The following is a 26,030-nucleotide window of genomic DNA, read 5'->3' as shown; positions in this document are numbered from 1 at the left end:
TACATGTAGTTGGCAATGTTTTCTCAAAAATTGTAGATGTGTTCAACTGCACGGAATATAGTTACAAGAAGGCTAAAATAACATACCTCAGTAATAATATCAATAAAGTTTAGCATAATAAAATTCTTCTGTAAGGGTTCTGCATAATTTTAAATGCAAATTTTAATATTACCGTAATGTGGGTTGACTTTGGCCCAAAATATCATCCGATTGCAAAGAACATTCAATAAAATCCAACTTGCTTAAGAGAGCGCTTTGAATTTTTGAATAATGATAGAAATAGAGTTAATGAACTGTTTTAAATAAATTTAAAAATTTTTAGTATAATTTTAACCAAAAAAAAAAAAAAAGAAGTTTGGGCCAAAGTTTCCCATTCTGAGAGGATTCTTTGGCCCAATTTTTTTTTGAAGGCTGTATTATTGATTTTAATAATGGGCTAAAGTAAACGCAGCAATCACTGTGATCATTCTTAATGCTTACATAAAATGTCAACATTTAACAATAATAAATTTACATAGGATGCTCGGAAAAAAAAATTATAAAAAAAACAATGAATTATTTTAAAGAAATTTTATTAATTATGAAACAATTGGTATACAATTATGTTTTTTTAATTAAATTACTTATTTCAGTAATTTGTGGGTATTACAGTGGTGAAAAATACAACAAAATTTCCCAATATTTTAATATTTCTGGAACTTGAAAGAATTCTCTTTTGGAACGACACTTCTCGGAGGGGTTAATTTTTTGCACAATTTCAACCCAGGAATACAAAATTGCATCTTGCTTGTCAGGCCATTTCCAGCTTTTTAATGTCTTTTGCATAGAGCTATCAATCGCACCATTCTTTCGTATTTCCAAAATCTTGCCCGGAAAATAGGCGCCTTCGTACACAAATATTACAAAGTCGCCTACTTCATAGGGTGATTTGTTTGATGCTACCATGGCAGCTGACGTCGACGCTTGAGGATGACTTCCTTCGCCATCCAGTTCTTCGTCAAAAAATTGTAACGGGCCGTCGGAATCATTTGAATCATGCAATGAATAGTTGTTGTCGTCCGATTCAGATGAAGAGAAATCTCATTTTCGTGGCAGAGCTTAAGTATGTGCTCGTTAATGTTACTGCTTAAATTATCGCAAATGATTACCTTTTTACCGTGTTGCTTTTTCAGATGCGGTAAAAACAGGGAAATAAACCAATCTTCAAAAATTGCCGCATCGAACCACCCAGATTTAGACCTATTGTAGCGGCAACCTGGTGGTCCATTTTCAGTCCACAAATCCCAAAGACAGTCAGATTTATATACTATGTATGGCGGCAATAGTTCTCCATCAGCATTACCACAAAACATTAAAGAAGTTGATGTTTTTGTAGTGTTGCAAATTCTTTCAGGATATTTGCTGCCTTTCTTGATAAGCACCCTCTTCTTACCTGGATCGTCGGTGAGGTTGGTCTCATCTAAGTTCCATATGTTACTTGGTGGGATATAATTAAGCACTTTCGATAAGTTACCCACATAACTTTTTATGGTGTTTTCATCGGTGCTTGCTCTCTTTTGCGATATATTGCTCGCAAATCGTAACGTTAACCTCGGATGGCGTTTCGAAAATGAGCGAATCCACTCCCATCCGGGCATATTATTCTTAAACTTTCTAACTTTCCTTCCCTGCCGTTCTAAATATAGCTTAATAATACATCTTAGTTCAAACGGATCTACAGGAAATCCATATTCACCCATGGTTATACAGCAGTCCACAAATTTCATCTCCATGCGTGAAAATTGGGGGTTGGCCGGGCTTATTAGAGTGCAATCCTTTTAACTTATTCTTGAGAGTACTTCGAGGTATGTTATACACTGCAGCCGCTTTTCTCTGCGTCAATTCACCATTTTTGATTGCATTTAAACATGCTTGCAACTTTTCCTTGGTGTAATCTGCATATTTACGAGCTCCCAGGAGTCTGACGTAATTTCTGGGCATTTTAACTTCAAAATAAAATAAAGAAAGCTTACTGTATAAAACGTAAAAGATCTATTTTCAATTGGACTGAATATAACATAGCCGTTTCTAATAAAATGTAGCTTGTTCACAACATCAAAACATCTATTTTTGATTAGGGGATACTTTGGCCCGGGCCAATGTTGGGACAAAGAAACCCCAACTCTGTCAAAAACACACAACATCATGTATAAAAAATATTTAAAATATTGTTTTACATTTTAACACCATAATATTGCGTGCTATCATATCTTCAATATATTCTACGGATATAAAGTGTTAACATACCTGTTTAAGTGATAACACGTAGTGGATGCAAACAGATTTTATGAAGAAACTTTTTTATCGAAATTCGCATGCGACTGTCTTCACCTAGAAACTTCTATAAAATGGACTCTAGTTTAGTCAAAAAATCTCCAAATGGTGTCACTAATGCCATCTATTGATTTAATGTCAAAATTACGCCTATATGAGACTTAGGACACAGATGTCACCAATCAAACTATTTTTTTAATTTGGGCCAAAGAATACCCCTAGGGCCAAAGTCAACCCACGGTACGGTAATTACTGAATTATTATGTTCATATTATCAAATGTTTGTAAAAGTTTTTATGGGCGTATAAAAAATAAATTTTAAAAGAACGCGCACAGACAGACAGACGCCGATAGCAACTTTATTTTATACTATTTGTGTGCCAGCGTATCCAAAAATCATTTTTCCGAATATATATAACTAGCTATGCTGGGGAATGTACATAATATAGTAGATTATCTACACACTATTATTTATTAATATATAAACAAATTATCTTGTAAGATGGTAAAATTTACAAAAACATCAATTTGCAAATAACAAGTAAGTTATTGTGAAAATAGAATTAGTTGGCGCAACGCAATAATTTAGTGCCGGTACACAAAGAGTTAACGGACTTACATCCAATTTATAAAATAAGTAACCGAAATTAGAAAAAAAATGTATGAATTATAAGTAAATGATGATATATGGGTTAGAAAAAGACAAAAAACAGAAATAAATACAAGATAGATGTGACGATTCAAGTCAAGACCTAGCGTAAGCAATTAAAATGTTTTCTTCATTTGCTTACACTTAAAAACAAAAGTCACTTAGACAAACCAAAAAAATCAAGGTCTTGTCTTGAGCTAACCGGCCAACATATTGTGGACAGTGGTGAATAGTATCCACAATTAGTTGAATTTTGGTTGAATCAATAATACAGTTACCAAGATGTGCTTTATTTCAAATAAATCCATTTCAAATGGAAATGCAAAATGGGCATTTTCCATTTTGCATTTTAAATGCTTTTCTAAAAACCATTTTGCATTTTCCATTTTAAATGCTTTTTGGCAACATTCTTCCTACTATCTCCACTCATCTTTTTTTCATAAGCCTCAAATATCAGTCGGTCCTCAACCTCGCTATGAGAGATAATTTCCATTTGTCAAGTTGCTCCCTGGTAGGAGCCCTGGCAATTGAGTGATACCATTACAAAAAATACTGATTTAAATACTGAACATGGGGCCATGACGCTGTAATATTAAATGTTAGATAGCAGTTTCTATGTTTTTACGTTGGCAACATTAGTCCCGCGTAAATATTTTGTGGTTTGTCTGTAGTCGTGGTGTTTTTGGATTTACCATCATGTAATATGTTTGTTCTACATTGATGTCCATTATTAAATGACAAAATTGTTTAAAAATTCTATAATAATTTTAATTGTTTGACATGAGAAACCATTTTGCATTTTCAATGCATTTTGAAAATAGGTATGTATTTTGCATTTTGCATTTGAAATGCTTTTCTAAAAACCATTTTGCATTTTGCATTTTCAAATGGAAAAGTTTTGACCCATTTCCATTTTGCATTTCAAATGGTTTTGGGTACCCATTTTGCACATCTCTGACAGTTACTAATTTTGAAGAAACAAGTTTGTTCTTCAGATCTTCCCAAGACATTTCCCTCCAGTATCTGTTTTCGTCATTGACTCTTATTTGTTTTTCTCAGGTCATGGGCAGACGCCCTCAAGACCCAGGGTGAGAGGCCTTGCGGAAAGGTCACCGACGTGGAGGAAGGTCACGAGTACGAATTCAGGGTCATCGCAGTCAACAAGGCTGGACCCTCTGAGCCTTCTGACCACTCCAAGTCTGTGGTCTGCAAGCCGAGATTCCGTGAGTACTAATCTTATAATGCTACTATTACTGACTGTGAAAAACTCCCAATCAAAAATGGTCGAACTTAAGCATAACACATTTATTAATTATTTGGACTTTGCAAATCTTGTACTAACTACAATACTTTTTGTTGTTCTCATTTCAGTCGCTCCTAAGATCGACCGCAAGAATCTGCAAAAGAAGACCGTTCGTTCCGGCGAGACCCTTCGCATGGATGCCGACGTCAAGGGAGAGCCAGCCCCGGTGGTCACGTGGACCCTGAAGGAAAAGGTGCTGGTCTCCACGGAGACCCTGAAGATCAACAACGAGGACTACAAGACCTCCTTCGTCTATATGAAGATGAAGAGGGCCGATACCGGCATCTACATCGTCACTGCCAAGAACGACTCCGGCACTGATTCGGTGGAAGTTGACATAACTGTCATCGGAGCGCCGTCCAAGCCTAAGGGACCTTTGAAGGTAAATAATATATTTGATTTTAAGGTTCCAATTATTTCTCCCTAAACTCCGTGGGTCGCAAAATAAGGAGCATACAACTATGTTTTTACCCTCATAAATTACATTCCCCTATCTGACATTTTTTCCATCCTCAATGATAGATCTCGCAATGTTTGGGCAGAGTGTTGGCACATTGCTAGTTCATCCAAGGGAGCCCGCTATGCCCCGATACAAAGGACTACCCATCAAAACCGTTGTAATGAGAAATGGACATTGTTCCATTCCCTCTCCCCTTTTTAAAATTCATGTACTCGACTCCTCAGATTGTTCTGATGGGGTTGCATTGGAGACAATTTAATGTACCACTTTACGTTTGTTCTGTAGGTGTCCGACGTGAAGGCTGACGGCTGCAAGCTGAAGTGGGAGAAACCCGAGGATGACGGTGGCGAGCCGCTGGAGGGTTACGTTGTGGAGCGTATGGACGTAGAGTCCGGTCGCTGGGTGCCAGTCTGTACCACCAAGGAGCCCGAGTGCGACGTTACCGGCCTCAACGAGGGCAAGGACTACATGTTCCGCGTCAAGGCCGTCAACTCTGAGGGCGAGTCTGAGCCGCTGGTGACGGAGAGCGCCACCACGGCCAAGAATCCCTTCGGTGAGATCACTTTATTACTTCATCAGTCAAGCTCTTTCCGTTGCAACATGAAATAGTTACAGTTTTCATAATCACACACGCTACAGCCGTTGGAGACTCATTAACAACTTGGCTCTTCTCACTTGATAGTCTTCCAACCTCTGGCTTAAGCAGTGTTGGTCTCCATACCAGCATTCAATGTCTAGGTCTCCCAATACTAGTCCTCCTTCCTGCAGGCTCCTTATAAAGGAGGCTCTTTTGATACCATATTATATTCATGCTATATGCTTTTAAAATATGCAGAATTAATATCACCTTCTACCAAGTAGTAAGATATACCTTATTGACATAATGAATTCTGATGAGTTGAAACCTATAAGGCCATACAGAAGCTAGTCCACGGCACCCACCACTTTTCCGAACCGTTTTAAGGACTAGATAAACGTCAAGACTCTACTTTTTTTTTGTTTTTTTTTTTTTTAAACGAAGCTACTATTAAATGGTTCTACAAGCCCCCATACAGAGAATAAAGACACAATTCACAAGGGGATTATTTTAGTTAAATATTGACCGCTCAGTGGCTGAGCTGCCATCGCGTCTAGTCGAATCCAGGCGTCGTGAATTCGATTCCTTGGCTGGTTAAGCCTCTATCACAAAACAATAAACATTTTCCACTTACTGTGATGGTTGTAGTAGGAGATTTTTAAATATTGTCACGTTATTCGTAATCCAGGATGATTGCCTTTAAAAAAAGTTCAAAGCACTTAGTTTTTGATCATCGCCGATCGTTGTTTATTGCTAGAATCAGAAGCTGGGAGGATTTAACCTCCGTTACAAACAGAGCATTAAGATTTTGATTGGCGTTTTCCACTTCTGAATGAGTAAATAATGCCGTGTTTGATTGATTGCAGATGAGCCTGACGCGCCCGGAAAGCCCGAGTTCAAGGACTGGTCCAAGAACCACGCAGAACTCAAATGGGAGAAGCCTGCCAACGACGGCGGCTCCCCCATCACCGGTTACATCGTGGAGAAGAAGGATCGCGACACGGGCAAGTGGGTGAAGGCCGCGGAGGTGAGTAACAAACCCTTCATTTATTTCACTTGAAAACAACTCAAGATAATCTGTTTATCAGATATCCGTATTTTAATGGGAGGATTGTGACCTATGGACCATATTCATCGGATAGTAACACTGTTTGTCAACACCGGTTCAACGGGAAAACTGAAAAAGCTATTAAAACTGATGATTTACTGATAGAACCTCAAAGAAAAAACCTAGACACCAACTGACAGTTGGACGTGAAAAGAGCATGGTCAAAAAAATTTACTTCATATGCTGGGTAACCAAGCTGTAGTGTCAATGTTTTTTGTTGTCTTATTCCCTCTTAAGTTCTATTCAGACATAAGAGATATTTGCTGTCATTGTGGGTAGCGAAAACATCAAGCAGGATTCCGTCGGGTATTTAAAAGAACTTTCCTTGCGTGTTATTCCTCCATGCGTAAACGAATAGCTTCGTTCCATTCGTTTCATTCGATTCATGCGTATGAGGCATCCTTGCAACGCATGTCTCTCGAGCTATTGAATTTTGCCATGTGAGAATGCATCGTTCTCATGACTCATTCTTATGCGTAAGAGTTCGGCTATGGAAAAATTTGTAGACTTCTGTAAAACGGCACTATACAAATTATCCAAATATCATTATTATTAAATTATGAGATACCTATGTCTAAATCGCTGTAGTATAGTCATATTGGCCTCCTGTGAAAAGAAAAAACTTTTTATTACGTAACTCAACCTTTTTCCGTTTTACTTACTGATCGTTTTCAATCTACGTTACCTGATTATTAAAAACTGTCTTTTGTGTTCCAAGGTGACTGGCACCAAGTGCGAAGCAAAGGTACCAGATCTGATGGAGGGCAAGACCTACCAGTTCAGGGTCAAGGCTGTCAATAAGGCCGGACCTTCCAAACCCTCAACAGCATCTGAAAGCCTTCTGGCTAAGGACCGCTTCGGTGAGTTCTATTTCCTGAAACATAATATATTGCTTGTAATTTTTAATTTTTTTAAATTAAAAAAAACTCACTCAAAAATTTGAATTAGAGCCACTTAAACATACATAGCGTTTCCCCACACTTACAGAGAAATGTTTGATAAAATTAGAACAAGAATTAATCACGCCAATATGGCAATTTTGTTTTAAAGATTTAGGTTTTTGTTTGTACTGACGTTTTTTCAATGTTGTATTGCAGCCGCGCCCAAGATTGACCGCACCAACATGCGTGACGTCACCATCAAGGCCGGTCAGCTCATCCGTCTGGACATCAAGGTCAGCGGAGAACCGCCGCCGACCAAGACCTGGTGAGTACACACATATACACAGACTTCTGCGGAACTTTGGATCTTCGGTCCAAACTGCTCCCTGCTAACCGGAGCCTCAATTGCGGTATCCTGTGAGGCTGAAGATTATGTATAAATAGTGGAATGAGATGAGGAAGAGGAAGGTGGGGAAGTATCGAGCTATCAATTGAATCTGAGATTTCCTCAAACTTGATAGGAATTTTGACTGAATAAGGTCATTAACTTTCCCTTGCTGTGCTAAAAAAATCCACACGTTCCGGTGCTGTGTAGTCAATACACATCTCAAAATAAGCGATTTAATATGGGAAAAATATGAATATTCATAGCTAATCGCTTATGTTTATTATATTTTATATCAAAAGTGAGAATAATTGTAATTTAATTGCTGAAAACATGAAAAAACCATCGGCAGATGCTAAAAAAACGTGCGAGAGGTCCACATCTAACGACGGTCCGCGTCCGACTGGCTGGCGGCTGGCGGCTGGCACACACACAGCTGTGCGGTCTTAGGTATTGATGGTCTCAATCAAAATACAACTGCGGACGTGTGGATTTCTCATGTTCCCGCGTAGCAAACTAAAGCGGGACATCAATAGCGTGTCTTTTCCTCGCACACTCTTCGCGTAGCAGTATCACACGGTTGATTGTTTTGGTGTATTTGTTTCCGATTTTTAACAAAAATCTCTGATTTTTAATTGAATTTGAAAAACTTTTTTAATTCAGTGCATAAATGTATAACGGAGGAATACCTACAATTTGAACCCAGAATTTATTATATTTATAGAGTTATTAAAGTTATTAGAAGCAATGTGTAGTAAATACACACCACAGATAAGGAAAGGTTAATAAATTGCAAAACACAAAATTATACCTTCTAAATAAAAAAAATATAAATATATATAATTATTTTTGCTTTGTTTTCCAGGTTCCAGAACAAGGCTCGCCTGGAGTCAACGGACGATGTCAATATTGACACTGAGGACTACAAGACTAAGCTGTCGATTCCGCTAGCTTCCAGGAAGCACACTGGAACTTATGTCTTGAAGGCTGAGAACACTACTGGAAAGGACGAGGCCACGATTGAGATCATCGTGCTGGACGTTCCTGGAAAACCAGAGGGACCTCTCAAGGTATGTTGAACAACTGTTGACTTTCTTCCAGTTCCTACTTATGTTTATAATATACTGTGAAGAAACAGTCAGGAATCTTTCAATTTACAGATATTTGTGTGCCCTTTATAGCACAAACTGATACGGACTCATAAAAGTGATACTAACTCCTTTTGTATTATTTGATTTAAGCAGTATTAGAAAGAAGCAACACTACACTTTGCATTTGCATTTAAAAGTTTACCATAGACACTTCCAAATAATTGTAATATATTCCAAAAAGTCATTGACTGCCATTGGGTTGCATGTTTGCAATTTTTTATATGAAATGAAAAAAAAGTTTAGTGACAGTGACTTTTATATTAATTGTATAAGTATATATATATTTTTTTAAATTGTATTTTTCCAATATGCAAGAAAAATTTTAGCGACTTGAAAAATTTTCTCTATTTTTTAAATTATTTTTAATTGCATATAAATCTGTCTGTTTGTAACATTCAAGTCTTTCATTTGATTTCAAAAACAGTATATGTTAAAAAACAGCGAATCTATTTGAAATTACTAAATAATTTATGAATCAGAGAGGTATGATGAGAGTGACTTGACGACAAAATCTCAAAATACTCGAAGGGTAAAACAGTAGCTTAGTAGAAAAAAAGGGAAGTGAGAATTGATAGACGAACCCATCCCGTCCTTATCTTGTTATCTCGGAGGACGGCTTTCATCAGGGCAATCTACACCCAGGCATTGCAGCCTGGAATAAATCTGCGGAACTGTACTCACAAACGTCAGGAAGATTATAAAGCTACGAAGTGCAAAGTCTTCATCTGCTTCGTCTCACATTTTAAACACCTGTAAATCTGCCCATCCACGCTTTGATATTATCTTATTCTATTTGCATTTCAATGTTCCCGTTCTTCTTCTACCAGATAAGCGACATCCACAAAGAGGGATGCACGCTCAAGTGGAACCCTCCGCTAGACGATGGTGGTGCTCCTTTGGACCACTACCTGGTGGAGAAGATGGACACGGAGACTGGCAGGTGGTTGCCGGCAGCCAAGGTGAAGGACCCCAAGGCCGAGATCGCCAGTCTGGTGCCCGGACAGGAGTACAAGTTCAGGGTATCCGCTGTTAACAACGAGGGAGTGTCAGAACCACTGGATTGCGACCATGCCATCATCGCTAAGAATCCATTCGGTGAGTTAACACTTACTATCCAGCTTTGGTCCGAGTTTCAACCCAGATTTTTCTGATAGAACCATTGAATAATCTGGTATCTATTGCCTTATAAGTTCCATCCTTATGAGTCTACTGTCTGTCTGACTAATAATCTAGTATCTATTGCCTTATAAGTTCCATCCTTTTGAGTCTACTGTCTGTCTGACTAATAATCTAGTGTCTATTGCCTTATAAGTTCCATCCTTTTGAGTCTACTGTCTGTCTGACTAATAATCTAGTATCTATTGCCTTATAAGTTCCATCCTTTTGAGTCTACTGTCTGTCTGACTAATAATCTAGTGTCTATTGCCTTATAAGTTCCATCCTTTTGAGTCTACTGTCTGTCTGACTAATAATCTAGTATCTATTGCCTTATAAGTTCCATCCTTTTGAGTCTACTGTCTGTCTGACTAATAATCTAGTGTCTATTGCCTTATAAGTTCCATCCTTTTGAGTCTACTGTCCGTCTGACTATTGTAGGTGAACATTTTTTATTTGAATCAAGTCGCGCCATAGGTTTTTGTGATATCTCTCCCGTTTCACTTTGATTCCTTGACATTTGTCTAGTTTTTTCAACGAAGTTCAGCAAGGTTGTCTGCTAGATCTGCATCATGATATTCAACTCACCAAATATCTGATCCTATTTCCCATCAATGTGTGACATTATCATCCCAGATTTATTAACTCTTGATATTTCCCATGACTAAGATGGTTTCTACTGTCAATTAATAACTGAATGTAACTCCTGAGGTATCAGTGTAATCAAGTTTTCTTGTTCCTTGACTGTTAATCGAATCAATTATTATCCAAATCAATTGATCAATCAATCAACCAACATGGAGCCCCCAATCAATGAATGTGTTGCCTATTCCAGACGAACCCGGTGCGCCCGGAGTACCCGACATTGTGGACTGGGATAAAGACCATGTGGACCTCAAGTGGGCCAAGCCCGTCAACGACGGAGGCTCCCCCATTACCGGCTACGTCATCGAGAAGCGGGAAAAGGGAACTGGCAAATGGATAAAGGCCGCTGAGGTGAGCACAAAAACATCTTATATTTGCTGTTAATCCTTATTTTTTCACTGGGTTAGGTTCCTGCAATGGCGGAACTGCTGATAGTGAGAAAAATCAAAATTATAAATAAACATGTATGTAGTAGTAGAATCATCTGTCTTGGTCACAATTACAATTAATATCAATCTACTAAAAAACCTTGAAACTTTTCATATTCCTTTCCAAAGAACTAACTTAACCTTCTCAAAGTGATAGCCCCTAGAACTTTATAAAATTTATCAATTCTTTTGTTTTTAGTTGACTTCACTTGACCCAAACGTTATTGTCTCTATTTTTTGTTGTTGTTTTATATTCTTACCGTCTTACTAATTAGATTGATACACGCCTGTTCAACGTTGGTGTGGTAAAGCCGGCCTCGAGCCTGGTTTAAGATTGTTAACGATAGTTTTAACCAAACAAACGCCATTAAAACAAGTCAAGTTTTTCACTGTTCTGACCTTACGCGCCATGTAATATTTACACCACGTTTTTTACTAATGCCGTTATTGTTTTATTCATATATATTGCTGTGCACCGTTATTGAACTATTCGTTATCATATTCCTTGTTATTTCTTTACGTTAATACTTCATCTATTGTGGTCAGTGTAAATAACAAAATATGTATTTAATTGCCTCAGTAATAACGCCGTAGTAACGCTATCCAAAATGTTGGCAAAAAATGTAGTATGATTACATAAGAATAATGCTGTCAATATCTTCACATTCACTTAGAAAAAGAGTGTTTTGATATTATTTCTTCAGCATAATTCACAAGTATTATTCTTGAACCTGACCGTTGTCCGCCCTTTTAGGTCGGCCCTGATGACAATGACAAGGCGACCGTCCCTAACCTGGAAGAGGGGCTCGAGTACGAGTTCCGCGTTAAGGCAATCAATGCCGCCGGACCTGGTGTGCCGAGCGAGGCCTCCAAGGGAGTGGTCTGCAAGCCTAGGAAGTGTGAGTATTTTTACTGTGTTATCAAATTAATCATTATTATGTATAGGTAAATAGTTTTTATTGTTTCAAAATATATCCGTTCCGTAAGTACGATTGCCAGGATCATCATTGGGCGATTGACAGTGTTTTCTGGTTGCAAGATGTGGTATTCAACTCTATATTGGCGCCATTGGTCTTACTAGCTCTCTCAGTGAGATGCTATCCATTTTGAGTAGTTTCCTGGTCCACTTGAAACGGTCTACATATAGCTCCTGCAGGCTCTCAGCAATATGACCATATCGCTATCTTTCACGTTTCACGTACTTTTTTTTACATTAGCTTCACACAGGAGGTCCTGAGCAAAATAATTGAGAGCTTATGCTATATTTGGGGTTGCTGTCAGAAGGGTATTTTAGGGAAATTAATGGGAGGAGGTTCTGGGAAGGAAAAAAGAGACATATGAATCCATCCCTACCACTGCGATGCAAGGCAATGGGTCGATCTATTTCTCAATATGTCTAGGTGTTTGATAATATCTATTGTTTCTTTAATATGTCTGGATGTTTGGTAATATCCCCTATTTCCTCAATACGTATGGGTGTATTGTAGTATCTTCTGTTTTCTCAATATGTCTGGGTGTTTGGTAATATCTCTAATGGTAATATCTATTGTTTCCTTAATATATCTGGGTGTTTGGTAATATCCCTTATTTCCTCAATACGTATGGGTGTATGGTAGCATCTTCTGTTTTCTCAATATGTCTGGGTGTTTGGTAATATCTCCTGAATCCTCAATATGTCTGCGTGTTTGGTAATATCTCCTGTTTCCTCAATATTTATTTATTTATTTATTTATTTATTTATTTATTTACACATATACGGCACAACACGTGCCATTAACATAATTGACATACTTATAATAGTACAACAACATGAAGAATAACAGTATAATGTTAGTAAAATTTAAGAAAATAGGTAAAAAGTAAGGTAATAAGTAGTGTATAAAAACTATAATGTATAAAAGTAAATTGTAAAGTGAATAGTTTAAAATATAAAGTATTAAAGTACAAACCATAATTTATTAGGAAAAAGTATAAATAAAAATAAAAATTTAAAGATTGAAATAAAACAATAAAATGTACCAATAAGATACCTATCTCAAGGTACCGACAATGATTTAAATATAAAAGTAATAAATCCTGGATTATGTTAACCGATATGATAAATTTTACAAGTACTTATGATTTCAAGTGCATTAATAGTTTTAGAAGTACTGGTAGGCATATTATGTTTACATGATGTATTTACGTGGTACTAGCAAACAAATTTAGTTTAACGCATCTTTTGTATGAAGACAGATTACCGGCAGCGTGATCAATATTAGCATATTCATTGCCTAAAATATGCAAGCGATTGATGGTTGAGTTTTGTTCTGCGTTCGTCATAGTATTGTCACAGTGAAAAGGTGTTTTGAGTCGAGTCGGTCTACTAGGTACATGGTAATTTATTAATGAGACCAATTCAGGGGAGTCAAACCAGTTATTGTTTATTTTAAATAAGAAAATAAGATCATTGAGTATTCTTCTATCTTTTAACGATAAGAGTCTCATTTTTTGTAATAAAGATTCATAGTTTATGTCAACCGCAGGAATACCTAATTTGAAATTAATTGATCTGAGAAATTTGCGTTGGATTCTTTCAATGGAGTTTTCATGGCTTTTGTAGAAAGGGTTCCATATGGGGGAATTGTATTCTAAATGACTCCTAACCAGAGTTGTATATAGTATTTTAAATGTTTGGATATTTTTAAAATCTTTACAAATTCTTACAATGAAGCCCAGAATTTTCATTGCTTTACCCGTTATTATATCAATGTGATTGGTAAATAGTAGTTTAGAGTCGAAGGTTATTCCAAGGTCCCTTATTACAGGTACTGACAATAAACTGTGATTGTTAAAAGAGTAACTATATTTGATAGGGTTTTTAATTCTAAAGAAACTCATGATTTGACATTTTTTTATATTAAGTGTAAGTTTGTTAATGGTACACCATTCTACGAATTTTATAAAATTGGATTGGAGGGACAAGCAGTCGTATATATTTTTTATGATTTTATATATTTTCATGTCATCGGCAAATAATAATATGTTAACATCAGTGAATATGGAAGTGACATCGTTTATGAATAGTATAAACAATATTGGACCAAGGTGCGAACCCTGAGGCACACCACTAGTGGCTTCAAATTCGTAAGATAAGTGTTCTTTAATACAGACAGTTAGTACACGTTTTGATAAATAATTCTTAATCCAACATAATAAATTACCACTTATTCCTAATTTAGACAATTTATTTATAAGAATTTTAATGCAAACCTTATCAAAGGCTTTACTAAAATCCGTGTAAATTGAATCAACTTGTTCTCTATTAGCAAGAGCACCAGAGATAAAATGTTCATACAGTGTAAGGTTAGTTAAGGTAGATCGTCCAGAGATAAAACCATGTTGAAATGATGAGATATTAAATTTTATGCAAGAACATATTTTTTGGAGAATTAACTTTTCAAAAATTTTTGGTATTGACGATTGTATGCATATTGGTCTGTAATTTTCAACTAAAGACTTGTCTCCGCTTTTGAATATAGGAGTGAGAAAGCTATTTTTCCATATTTGTGGGAACTTGCCTGTTAAAAGTGATTGATTAAATAGTAGGTACAGAGGGTAAGAGACACTACTCCCACAGTTTTTTAGAAATACGGGGGGAATTTTATCTGGCCCTGAGCACGATTTAGGTTCCAGTAGTTTGATACATGCTGCAATTTCTTTAATCTCAATATGTATCTGAGATAGTTGTAAATTTATATCGGACTCAAAGTTTGGAATGTCTTCATCGGGGATATCTGTTTCATATACATCCTTGAAAAAATCTGCAAACAAATTGACAATATCTTTGATTTTACAGGAAGTTTTCAGTTTATAGTGCATAGTTTCAGGTATGCCAAGGTTGTTGTTATTTTGAGCTTTACAATAGTTGAAAAAATATTTTACATTGTTACCAATCGAAAATTCCACATTCTTAATGTAATTATTATAACAAATGTTTGATAATTTATTACAATCTTTTCGCAGCTTGCTGAAAATTATAAAATCAGAAAGATTTGTTGTTTCTTTGTAAATTTTATGCGCTTTTTTCTTCTCAATTACTATGTTAATGAGGTCCTTGCTAAACCAGCGAGGGAAATTTGAAGATAGTTTATAACTAATTGGGACAAAGTTTTCTATGGTTTTATATAGATGATCGTAAAAGGCTTTAATATTCTCATCGAGATTACCTCCTTCTAGTATAGACCAGTCAGTGTTATATAGATAATCGCGTATTGCAACATAATTGGCTTTATTAAAGTTAGGATATTGTGTCTGGTTTTTAATTTGGCATTTTATAGGGTTACACAATACAGTAATATCTAAAGGTGGGTGATGAGAATCAGGGGGAAGAACTGAATCGAGTGACTTTCCAACCGCAGTTGACAAGTCGGTACAAAGAACAAGATCTAGTAATCTATTATTGTCATTTTTTACATTGTTTAATTGAACTAGGTTAAGGAAATCACATAATTCAACTATTTCTTTTTCTGTGTCAGTTAAGCTAGAGTTTTGAGATAATGTAGAATTGTCGCGGGTACCCCAGTTGATTTTTGGTAAATTGTAATCACCGATGATAGTGATTTTACTATTTGGAAATTTAAACGACAGTTGTTCAATATCCTCGAAATGACTTTTGTATACACTTATATCTGATGATGGCGGAGTATAAACACTGCCTATGATATTTTTTTGATTTTTGCCGTTTAGTAAAATGTAAACTTGTTCCACATTAGAATTTTTGGTTTTCAGAAGTTTTGAAGGATGTATCTTGTTGACAGCTATCATGACGCCACCGCCTCTAGATTTAGCGCTGGTTTGTTGACTTCTGTCAGACCGGTAAATATGATGGTGGGGTAGACCAAGCTCAGCAGAGTTGATGGATGGTTCCAGCCAGGTTTCCGTAAGAATGAGGATGTCATGTGGCAGTGTTGGGGCATGTATTTTAAAGTCCTTAAGTTTAGTTTTCATGCCTCTGACATTTTGGTAATAGCACTTCAGTTTGTTTACATTGTGTCGTTTTTTGGAAGGGTTGTAACAATAGTTGGTTTGGAGTTTATGTACTTTATGGTAAGGTTTGGTTCACCATTCTCTTGACGGAACAATAACTGCTTTCTAAGCTCCACCAATTGATTCCTTTGGAGGATGGTTAAGTCATTACTTGCTTTGATTCCGTCTTTAAATTTGGTGCTATTACGTAGGAGAGTTCTCGGTGCGATATTGTTTGTAAATTCCAATTTAATTGGACGATTTTTGTTGGCAATTTTCTTGGCACCCAGTCGGAATACTTTGACGTTGATTAGATCTAATGACGGGTCGATAGCTTTTATAGCCGAAGAAACTTTATCTCTATCTTCCGTAATGATGACTGCCTTTTCATCAGACAAGCTCTCGGGAACGTTATATAATATGACGTTGTTAGATCTGATGGCCCTATCTTCCATTTCGGTGACAATATCACCCATATTAATGTCAATCGGGTTGGTCCTGCTGAGTTGCGTATTATTTTTCATTGAATTTAATTCTCCTTGCATTACTCCAAAATCGACTACCAATTCTGCAATCGTAGCCATAAGTTCGGTTGTTTTTGGTATTATTTTTACGATATTTTCCTTAGAGAATTTATTGCTAGGCTCATGAACGATTGAGATCAATCCACTGATTATCGCATTTACTTTGGTAATGTACTGCGAAGCTTTATCACTCAGAGCCATTGTTATTTTTATTTTTATTTTTCTTTTTTTTTTTTTAAACAGTTGTGAACCCCTGGATTTTTGGTAGGGCGTGTAAGTACTACCGCTGGCGGCGCGGGCGGTGTAGATGCGGGCGCGGGGGGCTTATAGCAACTGTCACTTGATTACACTAATCCTTGTTTTAAACACTTTTAATGCACTATATACTTTTCTGACAATTAGTAAACTTTAAGCCAGTGTTAATTTAATATAATTAGGTGAAACACTTTAAATTTAATACTTTTTATGACTGCTTTAGATGATTTTGTTAGGATAAAAATAATGCGTGTGCACTCTCCGTATTGTTGTTGTTGTATTTTGAATATCTATATTATATCTAATTGAACTAATACTTATCTTATTTTGATTCCACAGTGGCGCCCAAGATCGACCGTCGCTGCCTGTACGCCATCAAGGTGAAAGAAGGCGAGGCCTTTGCGCTGGACGTGAAAGTCAGCGGAGAACCGCCACCAGACTGTGATTGGCTGCTCAACGGAAAGACCTTCAGCCAATCGTCCACGTGCAAGGGTGCGTACTTTACGCTTTACGGATGTTATAGCTTAGTAGATCGCTTATTTTCTCTAGGACACTTAAGGCAGCTTTCATAAATCATCTGAGCAATCGCAGATTTAAGATGGTTAAAATTATCACCAGGCATAATTTTCAAAAATCTACATTTCTAGGTGTAAAAATAAACACATAATAAATAGTATTTAACTCCCCCAGACTTGGTAGAAATCTTCACACAATCAGTTACAATTTTTAAAATGACACTTAAATTCAAAGCAAATTTGAGTTCATCGAATCAGATTTCACACACAACAATTATCTGTTTGATAATTTTGGAATGATGCCTACTTTTTTTAACGATTTTATTTAATTGAAGAAGAAGATAATACTAATAAATCTAAACGAAAGATGAAACAGAACAAGACACAGAAAAATAAAAAAAAGTGACGGTCTCATTTGGGAATTGAACCCGCAATTTCTGTTTTACCGGGATAACGCCTCTAACCACTCGGCCATTGGTACCTCCAAAAGTTATTCCAATAAAATTGATTTCATTTAACTTTACTTTGCATATTTTTATGACTATATTTTGCACGACCATTGGCGTTAACGGAACTTACCGCTAGGGTTAAAAAACGATGGAATGTACGATGGTATTTAGGAATAATCCTTTGCTTAGGATTAGTACTATGCGTACTTCGATAATTGTTTTGTACTTTACTTAAGGCTCGCTAAGTTTTCGCTCGGAATTTTTGTCCGAATTCTCTGATTAGTCAAATATGATTCTCTGATTAGTATTCTAACACGCCTGCTAACAAACAACATGAAATTGGTAACACTTCTTACGAGACTAATAAGTAACAATATTATACTATGTTAACAGTGATCAACATCCCGTACATGACCAAGTACCACAATGACAATCCCAAGAGGAAGGAGTCGGGAACCTACAAGATCACAGCTGTCAACAAGTACGGACAGGACACCGCCGAGGTAGAGATCACCGTCACATGTAAGCAACCAACTTTTACCTTTTTCTTTGATAAATAGTCAATGTATGATATCAATTATCTACTATCAAAGTTTCTTCTCGATACAATCAATTCTGTTAATATTTTCAATGATATTAACTGTCCACTCTGATTCCAGCCAAGCCCGACAAACCAGAGGGCCCGCTGGAGGTGTCTGACATCCACAAGGAGGGATGCACGCTGAAGTGGAACAAGCCCAAGGACGATGGAGGAGAACCCATCGAAGGATACCTGGTTGAGAAGTTCGACCCCGAGACAGGATCCTGGATCCCGGTCGGCAAAACCCTCGGCAATGTTCCGGAGATGAGAGTAAGCATCTTTATTGTATTTAGACATTGGTGGAGGTTTAAGTTCTCTGGTTATCCAGCCAGAGACACATGTGAACATTGTTAATATGGTTCTTGAAGCGGCTCAGAATAAATGCGAAGAGAAAGACGCACGCTTTCATCAGCTGTTGAACGTGTGTTCAGCTGTTTGCGAATGGTATTAATGCTGCTAGGTCCCCCGAGAAAGCTCCTGTGATGCTTATAAAAATAAAATAGACCCAGCATACCTTGCTTTTGTTTGCACATCAGAGAAGGAAATCAAACTGTTAACAATGAAGTGTTAATCTGAGAAACCTCCATTTTTTCTTTGCATGAAGTTTGTTGGTGTTATTGTTCGTGAATATTACTTAATTAATTTGGTTGAATGCTTGTCTCAGGTGGAAGGATTAATTCCTGGACACGAGTACAAATTCCGCGTCAAGGCAGTGAACAAGGAGGGAGAGTCAGAACCGCTGGAAACCCTGGGATCCATCATCGCCAAGGATCCATTCAGTAAGTTCCTTCACAAACTAAACCTTTTCAAAATTAAATAAATTCCTACAAATTTTCGTGAAGAATGATGCAGCTTCGTAGATAAATAAATTCAATCTCTAGATTATGGACACTGCAAGACTGTCTGAAACGTTGGATAAAAAACGTGGAAGCGCAACCCCAAAAACCAATCAAATGTATCTACATTTATGCCGCTCATTTTCGCTTATTCTAATTAGTAATATTTGTTTGTTTGCAGCCGTGGCTGACACTCCTGGACAGCCCATCCCCGATGATTGGTCCGCCAACCACGTGGACCTCAAGTGGGCCGCGCCCCTGTCTGACGGAGGCACCGCTATCACCGGCTACATCGTGGAGAAGAAGGACAAATACAGCCCCATGTGGGAGAAGGCTTGCGAGACGCACACCGGCGAGCCGAGTGCCACCGTCAATGGGTAAGAACAACTTCACTTGCACAACTTGCACATCACCGAGCACTAAATTAATAATAATTATTTTGATTGGTAATCACAGTAAAGATAGCCCATAAAAAGTTTGACACCAAATCACAGAGATTATCGATATAAAAGACTGGTTAGTGACCGAATCCCCCAGCACGAACATCAATATAATATGACCACTACCCGTGGCTCTATCCTACTGATTTTATCTCGGGTATGCTTGGATTGAACCATCTATAGGTCAGAAATGATGAACACATCGCTACACATTACTTCTAACTGATTTGTGGATGATTTGAAAACTGGGTTATCATAGAGAGCATTAATTTCTATGTTCCCGATGATTATCTACATCACCAACATTGCTGCGGTAACTAAAAACGCAGTCTTCCTCGAGTGTTGTGTTCTTGCTTAGGGGCAGATAGTTTAACCTAATCTTTTACTAATGTCTTGGTGCCTGATTATTTTGAAATTTGTGCTCAAAACCTTTTGCATCGAAGATTGGATTACATCATCATGGAATCTGCTATCTATTCATCCACTTTTGTGATACTAATGATTTGCCTTATTGCAGTCTCATCGAGGGCAACGAATACCAGTTCCGCGTGATCGCCCTCAACAAGGCCGGTCAGTCCAAGCCCTCCGAGCCTTCCAAGAACTTCATCGCCAAGCCTCGCTTCCTGGCGCCCAAGATCGACCGCCGCAATCTGCGCGACGTCACGCTGTCGGCCGGCTCGACGCTTAAGTTCGACGCTGCCATCACCGGAGAACCTGCGCCGTCGGTTGAATGGAAGTATCAACAGATGCCTCTGAGGTGAGCTAACTTTTTCATTTATATATATTTTAAAGTACCGCATAAGAGTCCCAATTGCTTCCAACTATCCTGAGCCAGATCCCCAATTATTGGGATACGTTGTTAGGTGAAGGGAGTGAGAAAGATAAGGAAATGGAGGAGAGGATTTTTAGTAAGTACTTGGCCACTTAGATCTTCTGCTCAAGCCATTTTATGGAATATTTCTATTCTGAATGTTGTTATATCAGCAGGGTGATGCTGAGAGTATCTGCCACTCTGGATTTCAATCCAGGAGTGAGTATTGTTGAGCCATTGAGTGTTCAAATTCAAGGAATAATCGTGAACTGGTAACAGCGGACAATAACGAGAACGGACAATGTTTGGGCTGGCACCATCATACTAAGGCCCAGTAGTTTTGCAGAAATTCACTTGTGACAAAGAAGACAACTTTAATGTTGTTTTGCTTGTCAGTTTATTACAATTTGATAGAAAGCTGAAACACACCTAGAATCGGCGTTCAATGGGTACCTTTCAAATGTCAAAAAAACAAATGTCGCTGTATAGCCATTTGATGGCATTGTTAGGTTTAAATTTCTGCGAGACAACTGGGCCTTAACTGATCTCTGTGTGAGGAATAATCTTACTCATAACTCACGCTCAGATCAGCGAAAAGGACTGGTCGAACCCTCTCGTATGAATGTTGCAATTTTTTAAGACCCTAAACCCTTATGCTCACTGTAATCTCATATAATTACTCACCTTATTCCCCTGTCAGAAAGCTATTTCCATATAAAATTGGGTCATATAATCAACTGGACCAGTGCAGGTCTACCAAGTTTTAGAGTATTCCTTTTAACTTTGGTCAATGGAAGTACTAATGATGATTTGATTTCGTGTTTAGACCGACCAAGCAGATTCAGATCGACAACGTGGACTACAACACCAAGATGACCATCAGGCCGGTGACACGCGGCGACACGGGCGAGTACCAGGTCACGGCTGCCAACTCGAGCGGCCGCGATACGGTTACCATCATGGTCACTGTCACTGACAAGCCCAGCAAGCCCGAGGGACCACTTGCTGTGAGTATCGCTTTACGTTATATAAATTTAATATGTTCTAGGGTTGGCATGTACCAGTCTTGATAGATAACAAACACATTGTTGTAATTACTTGTGGAAATGAGTGGAGTCGACAAGTGCCAGTTTGAAGTAAAACACATTGTTGTAATTAAGGCATTGAAGTCTCTTTCATCATTCTTAAAGAGAAAGCATAATGTTGACTGATGTCTTAGAAATGAGGTTTATATGTGGTAAAAACATTTGTTTCACCGTGCTAAAAACGTGGAGATCCGAAAAGAATGCAAGGCTGAAGAAACCGTAGTGAACAAGATTAACCCTTACCACTCCATTATTTTTTAATATTTTTGTCAGCCAACTCTAATTTAAATAATGGCAAAATATTAATTTATTGATAGTTACAAAAAAATCGTTAAAAATTCATTTGTTATGATTTATTCTTCGAATAAAAAAACAGTTTACAGAAAACATTATGTAATTTTATAGTAAAATAAAAACGGAAAACAGTAAAAATCTTATGAATACTTGAATTTAAATGTTTGTTTTTTTATCGAATTATCACAAGAAACAACGTCACGTTTCAAGTTTTGCGCACGAAAATACATTGCGCGCGGACGTCTTATCTTGTCCGCTGCCAGCTAGAGTTGTAGCGTACAAATAGTGGTGTCGGCTGGCACCCGACAAATGAGTGGTAATGGTTAAGAAAGGGATGCTTCGATGGTTTGGGCATGTCGAGCTGATGAATTGAGAAAGTGTAATGATGGCTTAGGACGGGTTGTTTCGGAGAATTTGAACAATTCATCAAATTTCAACGTTCATTTTCAAGTTCTGTGAAAGATTTTTTAAAGTTCTGTTTTAATTTCAGTTTTGTCAAGCACCTAGTCTATAATGATATAATAACAGAACTTGAATAGGACTTTCACAGAACCCGGAAATGAACGTTGAAATTTGATGAATCGTTCAAATTCTCCGAAACAACCCGTCCTTAGAGTAAAAATATTGTGTCTCCATAAATCATAATATTGAGAAAACTGAAAAAGAAAGTTCGTATAACTTCAAAAATTAGATTTTGAGATAAAAAATTTAAAATTTCAGTTCCATATTGGAGATCTGTGTCTAATGTAATTATAATATTGTGGTATATGTGGTTATCTTAGTGTACAAAATAAAAAGTCTTGTTTAACTCAGATGCAGTGTTTATTTTGAATTAAAATCGTTTTCACAATCGCAATATCTACGTGTTTACTATGCGAAATACTATGGAATGCGGGCGATAGCGCGGTAGTAGTTGACTGAAGACTGAATACTGAATACTGACTGCTCGCTGTGTCGGGCTTATTTATACAGCCCAGCCGATGGCAACAGTAGGTAGGCGGGATCGCAAGTAAAACGGAGACACTCGCTCAGACTGGGTCCTACTGGAACTTTCGGTGGTGCTGCTATTACGCATAGGCGATAGGCTAGAACCTTCTAGCGAGTTGGCGTTATGTGCCAGACCAACTTGCAACATATTGTCGTAGGTAGGTCGCGTTGTTTACGATTAGTTCTCGGTAGTAACTCGCAAGTACATAGGTAGGTCGAGTTGTTTACTATTAATGAGACAATCTGGATTATTCTCTCAACGCCACATATATATTAGCATGTAGATAAACTGACAGATATTCAATATCAACATATTTTTTAATCTTTGTAGCTTTGGGACGGATTAGGATATGCAATATTTGAACCCATAAAAATATAGGCTATCTTTAGTACTTTTCAATACCTCATTTTCGAATAAATTGGAGACACAATATTTCAACTCTAAGCTATCGGAAAAGAGAATATGAATATGATGAAGTCTGGGACTGCCGAGGAAAACATCAGTCACGACCTATCAAATACTTCCGTCGACAACGGAAGAGTACGAATAGTTTATCTGTGCCTAATTCTCCTGCAGCAGTAGGCTGGTTAGTTAGTTAGTTGTTATCACGACGTCCTGTCTAATTGGTATTATTCGTTTGTGTTCTCCGCAGGTGTCTGACATCCACAAAGAAGGATGCACGCTGAAGTGGAAGCGTCCTAAGGATGACGGAGGCACCCCCATCGAATACTACCAAGTTGACAAGCTGGACACGGAGACCGGCTGCTGGGTGCCTTGCGCCAGGAGCGCTGAGCCCAGTGAGTATTCCTACCCCGCAGTTGTTTTCTGTCATGCTCTACAAATACAGGGTGTCCGGGGGTAAAGTGCACAACTTTCAGAGGAAAAATAACTCTTAATATTTCTTTTTCCATATAAATCTTCATTTTTACGTGAAAACAACTATAAAATGTTGGAATTTTGAAAAAAATTTTTTTTACTTCTGTCGTCATAGAAACACCTCCCGAAGTTTGTGAATTTTGCCCCTTGTATAATATAAATTTTTTAATATTTCCAAAAGATATCCATTTACCAGCAGGTACATCATTTGTTTCAACCATGTTATTAAAATTATCCTTTGCAAAAAAGGCATTAAATTTAATACTATTTATTGATTGAAGGAATTTTTGCAAGAGATTCACAATTCAGAACTGGCATTCTTTCAGAAATCATTTCCTGCGTCAAAAACTTGAGTTTTCAAAATCAACAAACTGCAACAACAACTTGATTTTTTTTACTATTCAAAAAGAAAGACAAACATTCTCAGGTTACGGATAACCTGACAATATTTGAAAATCTCCTTCTACCACCACAGTAAGCGGAAAATGTTGCTTGTGTTGTGATGGAGGACTTAGCCAGCTGAGGAATTGAACACACTACGCCTGGGTGGGACCCAAACGCGACTTCAACTCAGCCACCGACCGGTTGCCTTATTTAGTGACGTTTTGCCTAATATAATGTTTGTTTGCAGAGTGCGACGTCACTGGCCTCACTCCCAACAAGGAGTACAGGTTCAGAGTGTCGGCGGTCAACAGCGAAGGAGAATCGGAGCCTCTCATCACCGAGACGGCCATCATCGCTAAGAATCCCTTCGACGAACCCGGTGAGTTCTTTTCTTACATTAATCGTTCAAGGAAAAAATCATCCACCTTTTCTTGTAGTTGTTTTTAAGGTATCACAGCGAATGTTGATGCGAACACAGTACTCAAACAGATGTATTGTTTGCATACAGCATGATATTATTGATTTTATTTAATCTAATAAAAAGAATAACTTTTCAAATAACTGCAAAATTTTTCGAACTTTCAAAAATCAATTAGATCATTGTCCTTATTTCGCTAAAGGCAATAAATAGGCGTAAACAAGACTAAAAGATGTTTATGGGTGATGCATTTCAAAGACATCACCGTCAAAAGTGTATGTCACGTCACTCCTAAATATTGAGTCGTTAACACTGATTATAATTGCCCGATCTATAAAAACATTTTTGTTTTTGGTGTGCACACCTATTGTTTGTATGTTATATTGTGCTGAACAGGAATAGCTGAAAGCATTTAGAATTCTTAAATAGTAGCTTAGTCTAAAAGTAGTTGCGAAATGAGAATAGAATAGAATGGCTAGGGAATGTGATTTTAAAACTTGTTGTAAGAAAGACCAATCTATCAAATATTTGAATTCTTTTATCATTATTATAAGTGGAATGTATTGCTCGTGCAATGATAGAGGACTGAGCTAGTGGAAGATTATACCTGGGTTGCCTGGGTAGGAACTCAACTCGACAATTTATTATTAAGTGATCACTAGAGAAGATTTCAACCTGCCGGAATCTCTGTTTGTATTACTCGTGGAGTCGTGTGTGTATCGCCAAATACCCTAGAATAGATACAATAGCTCCAACTTATAACATGTCCCATACATGCTGATGTCAGTGTTCTACAATCTAGAAGAAATCAGTCGAGTCAGGCTTATTATTACTATAGGTTATTTGGTATCGCATACCTTCTCTCAAAGCATTCCTGCTTCTGAAATTGTAGTACCCAGTTATTAGATTGTAGTTATTAAATAATCACGCCAATATCTTTCTAACCTGTATTTGACCATTTCTGTTTCCAGGAGCGCCCGGAGTACCGAGCGTGGTGGACTGGGACAAGAACTTCGTGGACCTCAAGTGGACCGCGCCCCGCGAGGACGGCGGTTCCCCCATCACAGGATACGTCGTGGAGAAGAAGGACAAGTTCGGACAATGGGAGAAGGCTCTCGAGGTAAAATCTTATGGATTATTTTATACTGTACGGAAGAAAGATGGGTGATTTACCAGCGCATGCGTGGAAGGTTATTAAAGATGGCAGTTGATTGTACGCGAATAGTTTTGAAAAAGTCATCAGCATTAATTTTTAAACTGGCGCAGCCGGTACAGTTGGAACCTATGCTCCCAAAGGTAATCTACTTTCAAATGTGCTCTCATTTAAATATAAATATGTTTACCCCGAATATTATTCACAAGATTACATTCTAAGGGGGTATTTCACTATGTCGGGCTAAATATCTGACTAGCTATCCGTTGGCTGGATTTAAAGATCAGAATAACTCCGTTATTCAACGGCGACCGTTTCACCATTGTTTCGAGCTTCCGGATAGATAACACTCGAAATAGT

The 26,030-nt window shown here is 37.6% G+C and overlaps 1 protein-coding gene across 12 annotated transcripts in view; it reads left to right on the top strand.

The window, feature by feature from the left end:
* bt (projectin protein bent) overlaps positions 1-26,030 on the top strand; it is a 278,571-nt gene that overhangs the window by 206,667 nt on the left and 45,874 nt on the right. For all 12 annotated transcript variants that reach the window (XM_089649279.1, XM_089649282.1, XM_089649281.1 and 9 more), the window contains 20 exons: positions 4,022-4,185; positions 4,334-4,647; positions 5,011-5,278; positions 6,169-6,329; positions 7,129-7,270; positions 7,508-7,616; positions 8,542-8,746; positions 9,655-9,922; positions 10,818-10,978; positions 11,810-11,954; positions 17,181-17,333; positions 18,199-18,327; positions 18,465-18,655; positions 19,050-19,164; positions 19,403-19,598; positions 20,179-20,418; positions 21,299-21,479; positions 23,492-23,636; positions 24,347-24,478; positions 25,489-25,637. In XM_089649279.1, the coding sequence (XP_089505405.1) occupies positions 4,022-4,185; positions 4,334-4,647; positions 5,011-5,278; positions 6,169-6,329; positions 7,129-7,270; positions 7,508-7,616; positions 8,542-8,746; positions 9,655-9,922; positions 10,818-10,978; positions 11,810-11,954; positions 17,181-17,333; positions 18,199-18,327; positions 18,465-18,655; positions 19,050-19,164; positions 19,403-19,598; positions 20,179-20,418; positions 21,299-21,479; positions 23,492-23,636; positions 24,347-24,478; positions 25,489-25,637 (3,568 nt within the window). The remainder of the gene's footprint in view (positions 1-4,021; positions 4,186-4,333; positions 4,648-5,010; positions 5,279-6,168; positions 6,330-7,128; positions 7,271-7,507; positions 7,617-8,541; positions 8,747-9,654; positions 9,923-10,817; positions 10,979-11,809; positions 11,955-17,180; positions 17,334-18,198; positions 18,328-18,464; positions 18,656-19,049; positions 19,165-19,402; positions 19,599-20,178; positions 20,419-21,298; positions 21,480-23,491; positions 23,637-24,346; positions 24,479-25,488; positions 25,638-26,030) is intronic.

This window comes from Hesperophylax consimilis, chromosome 29, assembly GCF_061612785.1.
Source record: "Hesperophylax consimilis isolate HC1 chromosome 29, BYU_Hcon_1.0, whole genome shotgun sequence".
NCBI lineage: Eukaryota > Metazoa > Arthropoda > Insecta > Trichoptera > Limnephilidae > Hesperophylax > Hesperophylax consimilis.
Note: the sequence above shows the minus strand (reverse complement) of the source record. Positions and strands in the feature narration are given on the sequence as shown.